Source organism: Carex rostrata, chromosome 19, assembly GCF_964058835.1.
Source record: "Carex rostrata chromosome 19, lpCarRost1.2, whole genome shotgun sequence".
In the NCBI taxonomy this organism is placed as follows: domain Eukaryota; kingdom Viridiplantae; phylum Streptophyta; class Magnoliopsida; order Poales; family Cyperaceae; genus Carex; species Carex rostrata.
Window position 1 is genome coordinate 7,722,757 of NC_135936.1, and position 19,698 is coordinate 7,742,454.

Genomic DNA, 19,698 nt, shown 5'->3' on the forward strand with positions numbered 1-19,698 from the left:
GCTTCCTTTTACCGGTATGAACTATGAAATTAGTGTTTTTAAGTTGAAAAATTGTTCATGAAAAAATACATCAGAGACGGCTTTCCTGGTATGAACTATGAGAGACGACCGAAGAGAGAGGAGAGACAGTCATCTAGTCCGGAGAGAGGAGTGACGGCCGGAGAGACAGCCAGTCGCCAAGAGCGTCAGCTAGATTTTAGAGCTAGAGGGAGAGTGAGTTAGGGAGAGGTGGAGAGAGAACTAGGTTATTGAGATTTGAGAGCGAGGGAGTGTCGGCTAAGTTAAATTATGACTCTCTATCTTGGATTTTAATTTTATCAGGTAAATGGACGGCCGATGTTATTATGAGATTCGAACCATAAAAATGATCGAACCCATTTCGATCGAACCAGGCTAGGTTTGGGTTTGGTTTGAATTAATTCCGAACCGAACCTGGTTTGGTTCGTTTCAATTCGAACCCATTTCGAATCGAATTAAACTCGAATCAAACCCGAATCAAACCCGAATCGAATCACGAACCTCAAATTTTTTTTGCCAGCCCTATGCGTGACCCATCATTATATGTTGTTAACTTTGGACTTTATATTTGTTTAATAAATCTTTGCATCTAAGTAACTTACCATGCACATAACAAATATATGAAGAAAATTAATGGCCCATTCTTCTTTATTCTTAACTTTGCACATTATATTTGTATAATACATCTTTTCATCTATCCATCCACGTCATAAATGAAGAAAATGACTCATCTTTGTATATTCTTTAACTATTTATTTATATTTGTTTAATAAATATTTTCATCTAAAATAAAAATAAAAATGATTCATGATATTTTTTATGCAATAATTTTATTTTGTTACCTATACTAAGGACAACAGCCAATTATACGTATGACATACGATGGTCACTTTTTACTAGAGGAGAAATTCTCACTTTATTTATTTATTTATTTTTGGAAAAATTCCGTGTATACTTCAATGTTTTCAAATCCTTAAATTTTCCAATTGCGTTAGTTTTCCTAATTACAATACACGGCTATGTTCTAAATCTACAAAATAATTATATATGTTCTACATTGACACAAGCTGCTAAAAGTCTATAACCACTAGCTAGTACTAACAAAAGCAATGATAGTATGTTTGTAAATTATTATTAGTCAGATATATTCTTCACTTTGCTTGAAGGTAGGGATAACCTCAAAGAAAATTTAATGAGAGGAAACTTCCCACAATAGAAACTTTTAACATAGAATCGTTCGGAGTTTTTTTTAAATAGAACTAATTTTAAATATTTTAACAAAACAAGTATCATTGATTTGTTTTTTTTTATATATAAAAAACAGCTCCACCGATCCTGCAGATCGGTGTAGACATAAACATATTTGCTCCACTAATCAATTTACTATTGATTTATGTGGTTAGATTATTCAGATGGGTCATAAAATGGCTCCACCGATCCAGCAGATTGATGGAACTGTTTTTTGTATAATCCAAATTAATGGTGCTTGTTTTATTAAAAATATTAAATTTAGCTCAGTGGATCAGTGGAGCAAACATGTTTGTGATCGGTGGAACTGTTTTTGTAAAATCTAAATTAATGGTGCTTGTTTTATTAAAAATATTAAATTTAGTTCTATTTAATAAAAAAAAAAGAGCCAATAATTGCAAAGTTCAAGCAAGCAACTGAATGCATTAAACTAGGCTTCTGAAATGCATTAGAATTGATCAGCAGAATACTTCTGAAATGCATTAGAATATAATCTAGTATGAATGCTAACAGACTAGGCTTTCCATATGGAAGATATGCAACAAATTAGCAATCAAAAAATTAATTCCATGATCACCATGTTATTTTTGTTTTAGTTGCTCTATTTCTTTTTGTGCCTCTGGCAGAAAGACTTGAGCCTTTCCAGACCAAGTTCAAGAGAAGATGGCTCAACTGCAAAAGTAATGCGCAACCAATTTTTCATCTCCAGAACACTTCCTGCAATAGAACATTTAAACATGAACTAGAACATTTAAATTTCAAACAACATAATTCCTAATGAGATGATACAGTGAAATCCAAATCAACATGTATTTTACCTGGACAAAGTACCACCGACTCTTCTTTGGCCAACTTGAAGCAGAAATCCACATCATCATTTATGCCATCCAAAAGTGACAATTCCAGTTTCACCTAAATTTAATGCATCACTATGAGATCTAGTTCCAGCACCTAAATTTTCGGCTCTCAGTCACCCGAAAATCTCCTGACTTTTTACACTAATTCTATAAACAAATTCATTAGATCCGGTAATACTATGAAAACAATCATATAAACAAGTTCAATGGATGTTCTGCAGGTGAAACCGCGTGGTCCCAGATGAAAATGCGTGAAAGCTGTTGAAAACGCGTGGACGCGTGGTCAACGAACAAAGTACAATCGGCAGTTAAACTGGGGACTACCTTTTGTAAACATACACATATTATCCTGTGAACATACAAATATTATCTTGTGAAAATACAAATATTATTTTGTGAACATACATATTGTACTTAAAATTATGGCAGTTGAAAGCACATGGCCGAAAAAGTACTTCTTCCATTACCGACGGTTGAAAACGCGTCGGAACTAAGTTAAAAAGGGATGATTTTTATACGCGGGGATTTTGGGGGGACTGTAGCCCGAGGGATGTTACATTTTCCCTTATGTTATAGGATGATGGTAAGTAGAGGTGTTTATTGGGTCCGGTTTATTCGGTTTTGAACCGAACCGAATTAGTTTGGACCAAACGGTTTGGTTTTTTTAGTTTAATGGTTCGGTTCGGTTTAGAAATTTTCAAAACCGAAATAACTGAATCGACCGAACTTTTATATATTATGAATTTGGTCCGAACCACCCCGTTTATTTCTTAATCAGTTGCTTTAAATACTTCGGTTTATTTCTTTATATCCCAATTTATTTCTTAATACCCCGGTTGATTTCTTAATATACTTCGGTTTATTATAAATAAATTGCTTTAAATAAAAAAATTAATATATTTCGGTTTGATTGTGATTGGGTTTCATTTCTAGCCTACCCCAACTCGTTTGGGACTAAAGGCTTGGTTGTTGTTGTTGTTGTATATTTCGGTTTGAACCAAATAAACCGAACAAACTAAAATAAAACTTTGGTTCAGTTCGGTTCAGTTGCAATGCTAAATCAGTTCGGTTCGGTTCGGTTCTATTTTTGAAACCGAATTATAACTTTGGTTTGCCTAGTTCGGTTCGGTTTCAACTGAACCAAAACGATGAACACCCCTAATGGTAAGCACAGATATTCTAATATTATTTTCGTATTACCATAACAAACATTGATGCCTCTGGTTTGCGAGGGCAGGTAATGCAGCTGATCTCCTTTATCTTGGCATAGCATATCTCAGCTGTCACTCTTAACAAGTTAACAATTCTTTCGAAGTAACCATTTTTTGTTCTTTCGATAATTTGAGGAACTGCTGCCTGTCAAATAGACAACCTTTCAGTCCCAAGGTAATGTCAACTATATCCACATCAATGACAAATTAAAGATTGCTATTACATATATACCTGAATAAATGTTGCAGGATCTGCTGAAATCTCAAGGAAGTTTCTGATCGAATCAATTACCTGTTACAGAAGAGAAAAGAGTCATACAGGGCAGTACAAAGCTCAACTAGTGCTTTTTTAGTTCCTAATCTTTCCAACTTAAAGGCATAAAAGGAGAAAAATCGTAAACTCAAATGTCACCTTGGTTTCCTTCAAGATGGCTTTAGGGTCGGTCATGACAACCCACCCGAGGCGCCACCCTGGAACGATCCAACCTTTTGAGAGAGAGCCCAAAGTGAGGATTGGGACAATGTGACCAAAAACACCCATTGGCACAAAAGGTGTGCCCCCAAATGTCGAATGGCTGTACACTTCATCGGCAATAATCATTATTCCTAGTTTACTTGCAGTCTCTGCAATCTGTATACAATTTCCAGGATTGACTTAAAGGAGGTTATTCTGAGGACTTGGTTAATACTGCACAAGGCATGTTTAATTATTTATGTTTAGAATATGTTCAATGCCTCCTAACAGTAGTTATTCTATACAACTTACAAGGCAGATAGCAAATGAAATACCAAAAGTATCTGTTGCAATTTGTATTAAGGGTTAAACTAGTCTTGGTCTTAAGAGTGCAGTGACTACTACTAGCAAAACTGGTAAAAGTACAGTATTTTTTTTTTAAATGTTGGTAGAAGCTACCAAACAAAGATAAATGTACTGTATACAGTGCAAAAACAAACACTCAAACAAACAAACAAACAGAGCAACAAATATTTACACAGAGATTTAACGAACAAAAGGAGCACAGAACAAACCAACCTTCTGCATGTGCTCAAAGGAAAGCACACTTCCACAAGGATTACTAGGGTTAATAATCACCAATGCAACAGTGTTCTCATCAGAAAGTTGCTCCACTTGGTCAAGATCAATTTGCCATCCCTTTTCAGGAACCAAATCAAAATGCCTGATTTCCAAGTTGCTATACACACAATGTGTCTCATACATTGGGTAGCCGGGCCTGGGGAGCAAGATGTTGGCCCCGGGGCGTGCAAGAGATGCTGCAACTAGTTCAATTGCCTGGTTGCAACCAGCAGTGACGAAAACATCATCAGGTGAGAGCTCATATGGAAGGTTCTCTGAGAGATGCTCTGCAATAGCCCTGATTTTTTAAAACTGTAAGTTGAAGATAAATAAAAAAATTGGCCATAGGGCCAAAAGTCTTCAGAGCACTATTTATTTGCACCCATCCCTCTCAATTTTGAGCTTCAGTAGAGATTTATCAGTCCCGATTAACTTTGCCCCCCCTAAAAATTTTTTTGTTCCCCTCTAAATGTTTGATTTGTAATTCAGGTTACAATTAGGGTTAAAATCAAAATAAATTTCTTCAATTATGATTCATAATTAGAATTATAAATTAGAGCATCAGAAATTACAAGTCAGAGCATTAGAAAGTATAAATCAAAACATTGTTTTCTATTGAGTATCTAATTAGTTAATGGGTTTAAATCTGATTAGCTATTTAAACCCGATTCAATATTTTTTTGCCCTCCTTTGACGAAAATTCTGGATCCGCCCCTGACTATAGTCACACAATGGAGTTATTTAATGACGATTATACTGGAGGTGCACTCAGGGAAATCAAAGGAATAACATTTTCAGTAATAGAATCGGCAGAAATGGAATAAAATCAAAATAGAATTTACAGAATGCTTATATAAACCAATGTAATTCTCTGTACAATTCAACGAATTAAGAAAATAAAAAATTACCTTTTCATTTTTTAAATGTTAGTAGCTTTAAATGTTTTCTAACAATTCCATCGATTAAAAACGTATTTTTCATTCCTAAATCTATTCTTTTATTCTCACGAGTTCCTCTAATCTAAAATAATATTCTATTCCTACTTAACTACACTCTTAATCACTCTATTCACAAATTACCTTTACATTCTTTCTTCTCTATTCTATTTCCTATTAGTATTTTTTTAGCAAAGTGTTTAATTAAACAGAGAGGAGAGAGCTCTCACCGCCTGGCGGAGAGTAAGCCAACAGTAGGTGGATAGTGATTATGCTGAGCTGATCTGAGTGACTCGACAATGGCATCCTCAGCTGAGGTGCTAATGCGGAAGCTAGGAAACACCGAGGGATCGCCATGGCCGAGTGGGACCAATGGTTGTGGGCCCCGCTCATCCACGTTGCCAGTGATCTTGTGGACTATGCTACGGATGCTCAGACCACCTGCCGCCGCTAGCCGATCGCTCGGACCAAAATTCCACCTGTTCACTGCCTCCGTCGGCGGCTTCTTGGTCGTACCGTTCTCCATTTAGGTGGAAGCTAGGTTGTCTAAGTTGTTTGTCGGAGGAGAAGGAGACTTCAGTGTACTCTGTGTGGTTAGAAGGCTTTTGGGTGAAGGGGATTCACCTAAAGTAGCTAGCTGACACAAGAGCACTTACCAAGGTTAGAGAGAGCCTGGCTTGTCTTCCTGCATTTGCATTTCAGAGAAGAGGTCGACAACTGCTTTAAGCAACGACATCTCTCTGGGGCATTTAACCAAACACTTTGTCTGGTCTGGTCTTGCCAGAGATCTCTCTGGAGCATTTCACCAAACACTTTGTCTCGACTCTTAAACGAAATTGATTCCCTGATATATATACTAAAATATTGTTAGAAATAAAATTTTATATTTTAAAAAAAAAATTTACTATTTTTTTAAGAGGGGTAGAAAATCACTGTTTTTTCAAATGTTCAAAAATAATGATTTTGTATCTATCTTAAAAAATAGTAAAAAAATTTCAAAAAATATAAAATTTCATCTCCATGCATATTTTAGTATAAATATTATGTTGAACAGTTCAGATCGACAATTTGAACTTTGAAAACGAAGATATAAAATATGAGATATGAAAGACATGAGGTATTGGAACCCTCCTCTTCTACAAATAATGAAAACAATATTTTTGTTTTAAAAAATAAGATAACATTATGTTTATTTTTCGGAATGTATGTTCACAGATATTTTCTAGTGAGGCTAGCAATGGTATCATGCATAATAATCAAGGTTCTAAATAGCGATTATAGCGTTATAGCTTTTAAGATCCGAAAAAGTTATACTGAGCTATAGCACAACCATAGCTAGTTATTTAGAATCATTATAAAAGAAAAGTGGTTAATAACGTTATAGCTTTTGAAGTCCAATAAAACTATAACGCAGCTATTGCGTACCTATAGCTAGCTATTTAAAACCCTGTGCATAACGCATATTTGTCTGTACTATGAAACTAAATTTTTCGATTTGAAAGTTTTAACCGTCAATCCGAATTATTTAATATAGTCTTTATTTTATATGAATATATACTTGTAAATTAAATTTTATATTTTTTTTAAATATTGTTACATTTTTTTTTTCATTAATCCGTAGTACAGACGAATCATGCTAATATATGCATAGTATCATAGACTCACTCAATATTTTCAATGTGTGTATATTCACTCAGACAGTTCAGAAATGTTGAAAACAAATCTTCAAACACATAAAATAATAGAGTAGAACTATCGGATTTACTTCAAACACACAAAAAAATTAACTCCTTTAAATCTGCATAATAATGCAAGTGCTAGAAATCAACCTCTAAATCTTTTGCAATTCTTACATATATTGATAATATAAAGAAGTTATAGTTTGAGAACTTCTAAATTAATATAATAGTGAAATTAACCACTAACTTATTTTTTTGAAAACTTGATAGTAGCTACCAAGATTCGTGATCTTTGGATATAACAACTCTAGAATATTTTTTTAGCCAATTGTGCTACCTCCCCTTTCTCAATTAACCACTAACTTAACATTCAAAACAGCCGCTAATTCAACAAATCAATGAAATAACATAATAGCGAGCAAATCTAAACTAATTCAAAATTTTAGAACAACTACTTTTAAACTCAAATACATAATAGCGATCTATTTTTTACTATTTCAGACTTAATCCAAACTGTATGCTATTCCGAAAACATCCATACGGCATCAAATATGTTCTTTCGTTTAATAAACCATTCATTATTGAAAGAATAATTATTTAGGAGTTGTAGCCTTACCTCGCTAATAGTGGTTCAAAAGTAGGGGTGTAAACGGATCAGATATTATCCGATTTCGTCCGAATTTGAATCCAAAAAACTACTTAAATTATCCGATCCATATATATATCCGAGACTATCTGTATCTCAAAAATTATAACATATAAGGATACGGTTAGATTTTTTAACTATCCATATCCAACCGTACATCCCTACACCACAACAAATGTACTCTGTATTCTTAAATTGATTTATTAAATTGCATATACATGATTAGTGACTAATATTTTGATAATATGATATATTTTGTAATCAACAAACATATTATGAAAATATTAGATCCAATATATGTATCCCAATATTCGATCCGTATCCAACCGTTTACACCCCTATTGAAAAGGCACTTTGTGATAAAACTGTAGTCGTTGGGGGTCAAATGTTGGAAGGGAAATTGCTCTCTTCAATTGAAACATACAAACCTTCACTAATTGAGAGAGAAGTGATCTCCAATTTTTGCACAACAGCCAATATTTGCTTGTTTGTACAGATGGAGGGGATCCAACGGCCAATATCATACGCATGTACTGACATTTTAAGTTCGGCTTTGATAGAATGGATCATTTGAAACTACTGTCTGCAGACCAACATCATCTTTATTCATCTCAGTAGAGAATAGTAGGTTTCAGCGAAATATACAAGTTACATAATATGATGGTGTGCGTGCTTTTCTGGTAAACAACAGTTCCTCAATCAGTAGTTATAAAGAGGTGAGTAGAAAGCATATAAATGCAAATCAAAGCACCATTTGGAGAGAAATTCTCTTGAGTTGCATAGGTTGCAACTGTGTCTTATTCAGCCATTGCTTGATTGTTCTCATCTTCTTTAATTTCAATTCCTTCATTATGCCTATCTTCTCCTTTGTATTGTTGATGGTGATAACGAATTATCACTATGGACACAAATGCTGCACAACAGCAACAACATTCTTTAAGAAAAATAATTAAAGCAACAACATAAGACGGTAAGCGATGCTTCACTCAGCATATCTTGCAATAAAACATGTACCTGCTATGATGCGAGTCTTGATGCTAAATAAATTCCAAAACATAGTGGCCACTGATGCCGCAACAAATTTCTTGCGATGACAGTTTCTCCAAGCTTCCACAACTCGATGAGTTACATTATCAACTGGAGAATCAAAAAACCATTAAAAAAATTGTACAACATGTTCACTATCATCAATTAGTGCAAGATAGACTTAATTTACCTCCTCTGTTTATCTTTTCTGAGTAGCTATGATAGAGCTTGGGTAAGGTAAAGCTGAAGAAAAATCCTGTAAAGTTAGATGTTTATAATATTAATAAATATATAGTGAAAAAAAATGTCTAATTAGATTATTACTTTCAGTTTAAATTTACCAGCAGCAGAAAGCCTCCAAAGTGTTATCAAGTGACCATATTTTGCACCGAAGAGGAGAATAGGTAGCACCTGGAAAATAAAGAAAAATAACAATACAAACCATTAAACACGACTATCCTTACATCTCAGCAAAAAGAAAACAGGCACATTTTTTCAAGTTTACCTTAATAGTTGTTGATGGGTCGCCAGAGAAAAGCAATTTAACCATTGAAATGGCCTCATTAGCAATTGGTAGCATAACCCTTGATACACTAAGGATGTCTTCTTCTGTGAATTGAAATCTTGTAGCAGGCTTCAACTCTGGCCTATTAAATGTGATTTTAAATTAAAATTGGCAATAAACTAAAATTAAAAAATAAGCAAGCTGTTGACTTAATGTACCTTTGTGGGATGGAATCTCTTAAGAAGGCCAATGCCAATATGAAGATACCCAAATGGCAAAAAGTTGAGATCAAACTGCATAAATTGCTAAATAGTTAAAAAACCAGTTCAGTTGAATGGTAAGGAATAACTTTCAAGCTGTTATTTTGTATACCTGAAGTTAAAATCTTTTGAAAATGAGGTAGATAGGAAGAAGATTGAGCCAAGGCCAAACCAAAGTGTGGATTTTGCAACATCCTTCCACATTATAAGCTCATAAAGACAGTCACATAAACCGACATTAGAATTGTCTCCTTCATTACAAGCAGCAGAGTCTTTAAGTACATATTAAATTTAAAGAAGACAACAAAGGGTTAGCAAGCTAAGTCCAAATCCAGAAAATTGAAAAAATAAAGGGATTCAACATAGAATTTAGCAACAAATTTAACTGGGGCAAGTTATACCTCATTCAGTACTATTGGTGAACTAAACAGTTCAAGATTGTTTTTTTTTTTTTTTTTTGAAGAATCTCTTGGTAAGAACCAAAAAAATTACCAAGACCTCTAGTCACTTCAACAAACACCTTTTGAGCATGCTTGCACAACCCCAAAAAAAATAAGCTAGGTCCAGATTAAATCAGAGGACATGAAAAAGTGTGTTTGGTAATTTCGTCGAACAGATTATATGCAATCTAAGATTGAAAAATATTGTAGTTGGGTCTCAAATTAACTACTAACCTTTTTGTGTATCCTTAGCAGGAGGAACAAAGGGGACTATGCTCAGATCTTCTCTGGGCTCTCCAACCTGAGCTGCTTTCTTAGTCTTACACTGCCGCTTCCTCCTCCCTTTAACCCCACCTTCTTCCTCTCCATTTCCCAACTCCTTCTCCTTCTCTCTCTCCTCTCTCACCACAACAACCTCCTTGTCCAATCGTCTCCTCGCTCTTCGACCAGCCCTAGGAGATGCCACGCAGCCTCCAGGGAACCCACTCGCCGCAGCCACCACCATGGCTGTGGCCCGGCCTCTCCTTTTCTTCCTGGGGGTCAAATTTACCAATGGCTCATGCGCTTCTTCGTGGATCATACCACGTGATGATTTTGGCCTTCTCTTTGGGGACGAGGAGAGGAGTTCCTGGAGAGGGATTGAGGCGGAGAGGTAATTTGAAAGGTGGAGAGGGGAGGGTGAGATCGAGGGTTTCTTGCGTGAAGGAGGTGTCGAGGCTGGAATCGGACTGGAGGGAGGTGGTGATAGTGGCGGCGCCACCTGATAAGGGGGCGGTGGAAGTTTAGGAGATTCCATTAGAGAAGCAAAGAAGGTGGAGAGGATTTTGATGGAGCTTTGAATTAAAGTAGGGGAATTTGGGATTTAAGAGAGAAGGGAATTCTAGCCGTTGGGAACTGGGATTAGAGAAAATGATTATCGCAGGGGTGTCTCCTTATCCTCCCAGGTACCTGATTCAAAACAATTGAAACGGACGGTCCAGATTTACTCTCATCCGGTTCTTTCTCGGGATCAGTATTATATGTGCTTCGAGATTCGTGTTAAGTTAAAACTAATAATTTTGGCCCGTCAAATTCAATTGTACTCAGTCCGGTAACCTGAGAGGATGTGAATTCCACAGGGGTAGGTTAGCAATTACGAGGAGATTTGAATTTGCGTGGAGCCTGGGCCCAGTGCCAGGGGAAGTATTTTGGACCGTTATCAATTGCACCAATCCGGATTGCTTTGGGTCTTATGTAATATTTGAACGTAGGAAAAATTAATGTTGTTTTCGTCGGGTTGAAATTTTAAAGCTGTAAAACAATAAAAAAAAACAGCTATTGAAAAAGGACTGGGCCAATAATATAACCATTTGTATAACTCGCAAGTAATTAACCTTTTTTAAAGTCGTGAACTTATTTATGCACATTTATCAGCATTTTTTATCAGTACTTTCAAAATATTTATTTTTTGTTTAAAGGTGTTTATATCTCACGATAGAAATTTGAATATCTTTTACATATATAGTAACCATGTAGTCGACTTTATGAAAGTTGAGATCATATGCGTGTTCAATGTTTTTTTTTTTTTTTTTTTTTTTTTTTTTAGTTACATAATTTCCAAAAGAAAATGTAACTACTTCTGAATGTAAATAAAAGATGTATATGTCGTTATCAATTTCTTTAAAAAAAAAAATTTATTTTACTAAGTCGTATTTATCTGACAATTTAGCCCACCTGATTGCATTAGTATGTTTATTTAATTTGACTTGTATTAACACCCCCCCCCCCCCCCCCCCCCCCCCCCCCAATTTCATTGTTTCATCATGTGCAGCAAAAAATATTATTATGGTCGAGATTATTTTCTTCATTTAGTTTAAACAATAAATAAATGGGAAAATTAGTTTTATGCCACCCCAAAATATTGAAATTAGTTTTTTGCCACCTCAAAACTTGAAATTAGTTTTTTGCCACCCCAAAACCAATCAATTTATGAAATTGCCACAATTATACATTTAATATATATATTGGATTAAAATTATTCTGAAAATTGTTGTATAAAAGATGTATTTTGATATTTCCAAAATTACCCTTCAATTGAATGTATGAAATTAGAAAATTGAGGCTCCAGTCCACCAGCCCTTCATCCCCTTCGCCTCTCTTTCTCACGTTCCTCCGCCAGAACCATGAATTCCGCCCCAGATCCGATTGTCCCTCTTCTTCCCGTAAGCTCCCTCGCCAGAACCATGAAATCCGCCGAATGAGAAAGAAAGGTTCCGCCCCCTCCTCCATCCCTTCTCTCAGCACCTCAGCTTCAGCGTCTCCTCTCGCAACTCCTCCAAAACAGAAGCAGGTTAGTGAAGCGGAAGAATCTGATTTATAAGAAATTAAGAACTGTTATTGTTATTTTATTTAAGTGGCAATGTCGATATTAAAACCTAGCATCAGTAATTAAGCCAATACATCATTTACTCAGATGCTGCTAAATAATCATGTAAATATTAGGATCACATCTCATATTTGAATCTGATTCGTGTTTGGTCCAATTTTGAATCACTGATTTTGGGGAAAAAAAATGAATTGGGATAATATGTAAAAATGATCATTCGAATCTTTGATTGTATACGAAAGAAATGCATTGAGTTGCTATTTGGTCAAGTTTATTCTAAAAAAGGTCTTCTTTCTTTTGATAGGCATTGAACTTTAAAAAATGTCATCTTGTGCCAATGGAGATGAGATTAGTGACATATTGCAGTTGCTGGTACTATTTTATTCTTTTGTTGTGTTACAATTTCCACTTTCATTGTTGAAAAACTACATTGTGATTGATGGTTAAACTTAGTTCTATTTTGTTATGTTGTCAAAAAAGATATATGTTAAGTTTAATTTTTACGTTTCTGATGTTAAGAATGATAGATGTTATTAATCTGTTTTATTTGTTATTACTTTTATGATGTTAAGAATGATAGATTTACTTTTCTTTTCTGACTTTGAGTTCATTTAACTTCACAGTACATATTTTACTTTTATATTGCATCCTTTCAAGTTGATAGATAAATTTGGGTTAAGTTGCACAATGGGGTGAATTTAGCATATCAGGCCTATAAAAACATAATTAACCAGATTTACTGATTGCATAATTTTGGGCTAAGTTGTTCATCTTGTGTAGTGACAGATTGCAGTATCCCTTTAACTTTCTGAACTTATATTTTTTTTACTTGCAGGTGGTACTAAAGGAATGCTCACTCCAGAGTGTGCATGAAGTATATGAACATTGTTAGAATAGTGATACTTAATTTATTTTGGGATACTGATACTTAATTAATTTTATTTTTGTTTTGGGAAGTTTATTTTTCCTGTAATTGCTTCTCTGCTCATTAACAAGTCCATGCTAAGTAAATATCATATGTATGCATTAAACTGGGATTGTTTTGTGATGTATGCTTTTTATATAATTTCATAACAGTCCCTATTCTTTATTTTTTTCATTGTTCAAACTATTGTGATTTTAGCTGCACTACATGTGCACTCTAGACTCTAAGTCCATCAGTACATGTGCACTACATCGTTCAAACTATTGTGAAATTATGTACAAAAAATCAGACAATGCTTGAACTAAAATCAAGTTCTTTCATCCTTGAGAATTAAACCTATCACAAATATAAACAATTAATGAAATCATGTACTCAACAATATTATTGCATTACTGTACCAGCACATTACTTTTAATAGTTGCAGTTGAAAATAGAAAATAACAACAGAAAATCAAATTTTACAAAAATTTGAGATTTAACATTATCTTGTTATGAAGTTCTATCATCCTTGTCAATTAACAAATATAAACAATGGAGTAACAAGAAATGAACAAAAATTGCATAAATCAAATATCTAATTGAATATATTGCTAAAAATCATCTTTGCAGCTTGAGACTAGCAAACTGCTCCCCATTGTAACACATGCCAAAATTACCTTGAAAATAGAGAAGAGAAAAAAGAATGTCAAAATCAGTAAAAATAAATATATAAACGACATCATATTAAACAATTAAACAATTAATCTTATAACAAATAAAGGTGCTATCTCCTCGGTTGAAAGCACAAACAATTAAACAATTAATCTTATAACAGCAGCTTATGTGCATCTCCTTGATTGAAAGCACAAACAATTAAACAATTAATCTTATAACAAATAAAGGTGCTGTCAGGATTAGTACTTAAGCATCTCGGTTTGATCATTCATTTTCCATTAAATTTCTAAATTTTTGTACAATAGAATTGGGGCTTATCTGTTAAGAAACTGGTACAGAATTGGTATTTCCTGTCAGCAATTTCTCATTGTTGTAAACACTTAAAAAAAGAAATTGAGCTTACCTGGATAGAAGGAGGCAACGGTAGGGTGGAGAATGTGCAGCTCGACAAGGGAGGGTAGCGGGTTCTCGTGAATTGCTCGGCCAGGGTGATGAGGACCTGTGTGTGAGTGTTAGGGTAGAGCGCTTTTGTGTACTAGCGTCACAGATAAGGAACTGAGAGAGGAGAGATCGTTCACTTGAGAGGGTCGGGGAGAGGGGTTGCACAAGAGCGATTTAGGGTTTTTTCACTAATAGAGGGGAGCTTACGGGAAGGAGAGGGACAACCAGACAGAGGGGGCGGAATTCATGGTTCTGGCGGAGGAACGAGAGAGAGGCGAAGGGGATGAAGGGCTGTAAAAAGGAAGAAATAATATAGCATTTTTTTTTATTATTTATGGATGATGTTAGCCCCTTATAACTAAATTTTGGTTTTGCCAGGACTATAATTAATGCTGCAATTGGTCAATGTTTCGAGTTTCTACACTCATACACATTTTTTTTTTTTACTTTTTTACTAACATTCAGAATTCCCTCCAAAAAGAGTTTGGTTCATATGCCCAAGCCCAATAGCTCATAAAAATGCAAAAAAAAACTGCCAAAATGCATGGTTCGAGTGAAAAACGCCACTATGCCAGTTTAAACATAGCAGTAAACGCAGCAGTTAAGGCTGCTTTTTAATTAGCTGTGTTGAACATTATCAGAAAAATCTCAACCAGTACAGCTTTACATATTCCAATTTGAAAAAATTAGTATCTACATGTCAAATTGAACACACATCAAATATTCATACAAGAATTAATCTGAACAACAGTTAAAGCTCAAATGTTCACAACAAGTAATGTACACAAGAAACTGTAACCAGTCAAGTGGTCCTTCATGACTAGTGGATCAACCCAGCTAATACCAATATCAGGTGTAGTAATATTCAATCTATTCAGTTGAATATTCGGTCTAATATTCCTATTCAGTTGCAATCTGAATAGAAAATCTATATTCGGTCCGAATATGGGGTTTAGAGCATATTACCGGTTTAGAGTATATTAATAGTGGTTTATACCACATATTACCATATACAACATATGCGGTATTTATATATATATGAATTCTCATTTAAAATCTGAATATATAAGTCTGCATAAAAAATCTGCATATGCGATATGAAAATCCAAATATATAAGTCAGCATAAAAAATTCACATATACGGTCGCATACCGCATGTGTAAATTTTTTATGCAGTGGCTTTCTGCATACCGCATATAAACTGAATATTAAAACACTGCCAATAACAACTTTATTTGTTGACACACATTATTTTTTTTTATTTTATTTTTTAGAAACAACACACCACAGTACTTTTAATCACCGTTTTCTAGGTGATCAACCCATAACACGTTACAGACAAATAAAATCTCAATGACAACAACATACTCCACTGTAAATGTTTCTGCAAATCACAAATAAACAGCTAGAGGATCAAATATTCTGTTAATTGCTGCCTTCTTTATTCTACTGCATAACTCAGCTTATTTGTCAGACTGTTTCTCATGTCTCTGACAGAAGGATTTGAGTCTCTCTAAACCAACATCAAGGGTTGCTGGCTCCACAGCAAAAGTAATTCGCAACCAGTTTTTCATATCCAGTGCACTTCCTGCAACAGAACAATGCACACAAATTAAGTCATCAGATTAAAACAAACTAGGACTTCCTTTTTTTTCATGAAAAGCTCAATTATTTTTGGAACTAGCTTGATGCATCAAATGTGAACTATCATCCAATTATTGGTTAACAGCAATGGTTGCCATCAGTTTTGGTGCTCATCCTATCAAACATAACAAGTAGAATTTAAGCCAAAAGTGAATTGTTATTTTATTAGAGAGCCTCTTGGGCTTATATAGATATTACATCTTACAATCTAGTCCTTCAACTTTCTCTATATTCCTATTTCACGAATAGGTCCCTAAACTAGATACAAATACCAACATAATATAATCCAGATAGGCACATTAAAAGGAAGTTATGCAAGCTTTTCGTCCAAAAAAATTGATTTGAAGTGAACTGGTGATCTGAATTTAAGCAGACACCTCCAATTGTTATTGTGTTGATTGACTGGTAATACTATTGCATCAATAGAAATTAATGTGCTGGACATTTGTGTGTGTGCGTTTAGGAAGGAGGGGGGGAGTTTCTCCTATTATGATGTGCTTGACGTTAATTATTGATTTGAAATCTCATTTATGTGAAGTTACCTGGACATATTATGACAGATTCCTCTTTTGCCAATTTACAACAGAAATCAAGATCATCACTAATATCCTCCAAACAGGATAAATCCAGTTTAACCTACAGGTTGATGAATTTTAGTTAGGTTATTGCATTTAATTTGGGCAAAAAGAAAGGAGCATGAGATTTATTATTTTGAACTTGTTACCAGAACAAACATAGAGCCCTCTGGTTTGTGGGGGCAAGTAATGCATTTGATATCCTTTATTTTGTTGAAGCATGTCTCTGCATCTTCTCTTAACAAATGAATTATCTTGCTGAAGAAACCATCCTTTGTTTTTTCAAAAATTTGAGGAACTGCTCCCTGATAAATTAATCAACAAAGTAAACTAAATTCTGAGATTTTGAAAGAATCTTGAAATTTTCCAATTTTTTTTTTTTTATGAGAGAAATGGAAACCACAACTTGACAATACCTGAATGAAAGTGGCAGGATCTGATGTAATGGCAAGATAATTTTTAATCGAATCAACAACCTACAAAATTTTAGAAAAACTAATACAAGTCAATATTTGTTCAGAATAACAGGAATATTTAGCAAGAAACTTTCCCGGCGAAAATACAAAAGTATGTAGAAAGACACGGCATAATAACAAAAATAACACACTTTTGTTTTTTTCAAGATGCCATTCGGGTCAGTTGTGACAATCCAACCAAGCCGCCAACCTGGCACGACCCACCTTTTCGATATGGATCCCAAGGTGATAACTGGTACAATGTCTCCAAAAACCCCCATGGGAATAAAAGGATTGTTCCCAAAGATCATATGGCCGTAAACTTCGTCAGTTATCACCATTATCCCTAGTTTTCTTGCAGTTTTTCCAATCTGTAACCAATCACATCACATAAGAAGAACTAAACTTGTTAAAATTGTTTGCACAGAAGATTAACTTGTTAACAGAATTACAAAAAAATCATAAATTATCTAAATTATGATGTAGATCTCTATGTATTGTGCCGTTTATCTGCATTAACAGGAAAGTATAAAATTGAACCTTTTCCAAATGCTGGTACGTGTACACATTTCCGCAAGGATTATTAGGATTGATAAGAACAATGGCGACAGTATTGGCATCAGTAAGTTGTTCAACTTGATCAAGGTCAACCTCCCATTTTTTCTCGGGTATCAGATTGAATCGCCTAATTTCCACATCATGGACAGCACAGCGTGCCTCGTAAAGGGGGAAACCTGGCCTCGGGATCAAAATGTTAGCACCAGGTCTAGCGAGAGCTGTTATGACGACTTCTGCTGCTTGTTGGCAACCGGATGTGAGAAAAACATCGTCCGGAGAAAGCTTGTATGGCAATTCCTTTGAGAGATACTCTGCAACTGCCCTGTGTTTTTTTAACAGCCAATAACTTCTACTTTAATTAAAATAATTACAAAATATTTTTTGTTTGTTTTAATTAAAATATGTTAAATCAAAGGCTTCTCCATTTCAAACTAAAAAATAATTTATGTTACTCATGTGCATTATAGTTTTGATGCCTTCAACTTGCATGCACAGTTCATGCCTTCCAATTCTTACACCTCTTACCTCAGAAGAATTTGAGAAATCTCTGTTTCATTGTGTCTGGATCTTTGAATTATGATAGAACCGAAAAAGGCGAATTAATATATATCAATAAGCAAACTGAAAAGACCAACCGTAAAAAAAAACGGTGTAAAAAAGAAGATAAATAACGTGCAGTGGCACAAGCTCCATCTCTCTACAGAGAATAACATCTAAAAGATGGTAAAGTATATCGGATCCCTTTAATCAAAAATATAAATAACAACATACTGCCTTGCTGGGAGCAGACCGACAAAAGGCGAATAGTGATTATGCTTGGCCGATCTGACCGCTTCTACAATTGCATCTTCAGCAATCGGTGTTGTGCGGAAGCAGGAAAACAGCGAGGGGTCGCCATTACCAAAAGATACCATCGGCTTCGGGCCCACCTCCTCCACACAAGAAATGACCTTGCTGAGGGTCCCACGGATGCTTAGGTTGCCAGCCACTGCCAAAGCCTCATTCAGACCAAACTGCCATTTCTTGGCCCCATTCTCTGCCACCATTTTTGCAAAATGTAGGAGTCTGATCACAGATTGCTTCAAGTGTTACTCTGGTGTTTGAACATAAAACACTAGTTTAAAATGAAGAATGGAGCTTTTACGTATTGAACATAGAAAATGGTGAAATTTTTGGTAATTATTTTGAGTGATTAGATGATGTATCCTCTGAGAATGGAGCCTTTTCGCATTGATTATTAGAATCAGGGTACATTAAAATGATCAAAAGATGATAATCATTATTACTCATTTGGATCTGCGTTATTACAAAATTGGTTACAAGGATGATAACCATTATTATGAGAGATTAATTGCATGGTATCCTCCGAGAAAATCAAGGTGCAAAAAAAAAAATCTAATTAATAATTTGGAAAAGGAACTTTGAGTGGATTTAAAGTTCAGCTAGTGCTTAGTCACCCCTGTGTTTTCTAATTTAATTCCAACTTTTTATTTTTGTAGAATATTTTATATAGTTCAGCTTTTCTCATAAAATATTAAATATTTATTTGTAGGTTTGTAGTCTAGTGGTTAGAGCTCTGTATATTTTGTGAATAAGGAGACTTGAATTCAAATCAAACCTACTATATACTATTTATATGCATTTGAATTTCAGCCCTTTAATGAAAATTTTCTAGTTCTGATATGTTGATTTACACGAGAACAAAGTTGGATATTAATAACTTTGGGTTTTATATTTTTTTTTTAATTTTCAAATGAAGTAACAGAAATTAAAATGATAAATTCCACATATGTTGTATATTGCGCAAAATGAATACAGAGAGAACAACAAAAAAATACTCACACAAAAGAACGGTTACAGAAGTGTCGCACTTTAGAGCACCAGTCCCACAAGTAGAAGAAAGAAGATTTAACCTCTTAGTGATGAATCAGTACATATTCTCTCACCTATTAATTTATAGGCTAAACTTCACAATACAAAGAGAAGTTTTTGAAATGGACATTGCAGTATATATAATTAAGGGATCGACTAACAATCCCCCTATTTCAGTCCCCTATCTGTCCCCCGCACTAAAAGACAAAAAAAATAGTTAAAACGTGCTAACTACCACCAAAGAGCAAGATTAATGCTATTTTATTAATAGTCAAAACATATAGTATTCATACCTACGAATTTATAGTA

At 34.6% G+C, this 19,698-nt stretch overlaps 3 protein-coding genes across 4 annotated transcripts; all 3 read right to left on the minus strand.

Annotated features, from left to right (window-relative positions):
• Positions 1–1,842: 1,842 nt before the first annotated feature.
• Positions 1,843–5,970, minus strand: LOC144571344 (nicotianamine aminotransferase 1-like). 2 transcript variants are annotated; one of them, XM_078320609.1, is made up of 7 exons: positions 5,575–5,970; positions 4,368–4,707; positions 3,747–3,965; positions 3,567–3,626; positions 3,324–3,479; positions 2,085–2,178; positions 1,843–1,983 (listed from the first exon to the last, which is right to left on the minus strand). In XM_078320609.1, exons 1-7 carry the CDS (start codon positions 5,868–5,870, stop codon positions 1,868–1,870), a joined length of 1,281 nt encoding a protein of 426 aa, XP_078176735.1. In that variant the 5' UTR covers positions 5,871–5,970; the 3' UTR covers positions 1,843–1,867. The 2 variants fall into 2 exon arrangements, with proteins under 2 accessions (XP_078176735.1, XP_078176736.1); XM_078320610.1 differs by having other exon boundaries at positions 4,368–4,696; positions 5,575–5,694.
• A 2,283-nt stretch (positions 5,971–8,253) lies between these two features.
• On the minus strand, positions 8,254–10,762 carry LOC144571552 (reticulon-like protein B18). The gene is made up of 8 exons (XM_078320883.1): positions 10,135–10,762; positions 9,573–9,732; positions 9,419–9,493; positions 9,201–9,342; positions 9,037–9,106; positions 8,886–8,951; positions 8,684–8,806; positions 8,254–8,582 (listed from the first exon to the last, which is right to left on the minus strand). Exons 1-8 carry the CDS (start codon positions 10,694–10,696, stop codon positions 8,467–8,469), a joined length of 1,314 nt encoding a protein of 437 aa, XP_078177009.1. The 5' UTR covers positions 10,697–10,762; the 3' UTR covers positions 8,254–8,466.
• Positions 10,763–15,515: 4,753 nt separating this feature from the next.
• Positions 15,516–18,589, minus strand: LOC144572004 (nicotianamine aminotransferase 1-like). The gene is made up of 7 exons (XM_078321393.1): positions 18,289–18,589; positions 17,500–17,839; positions 17,112–17,330; positions 16,921–16,980; positions 16,654–16,809; positions 16,472–16,565; positions 15,516–15,873 (listed from the first exon to the last, which is right to left on the minus strand). The coding sequence occupies exons 1-7, from the start codon at positions 18,561–18,563 to the stop codon at positions 15,749–15,751; spliced, it is 1,269 nt and encodes a 422-aa protein (XP_078177519.1). The 5' UTR covers positions 18,564–18,589; the 3' UTR covers positions 15,516–15,748.
• Between the last annotated feature and the right edge of the window lie 1,109 nt (positions 18,590–19,698).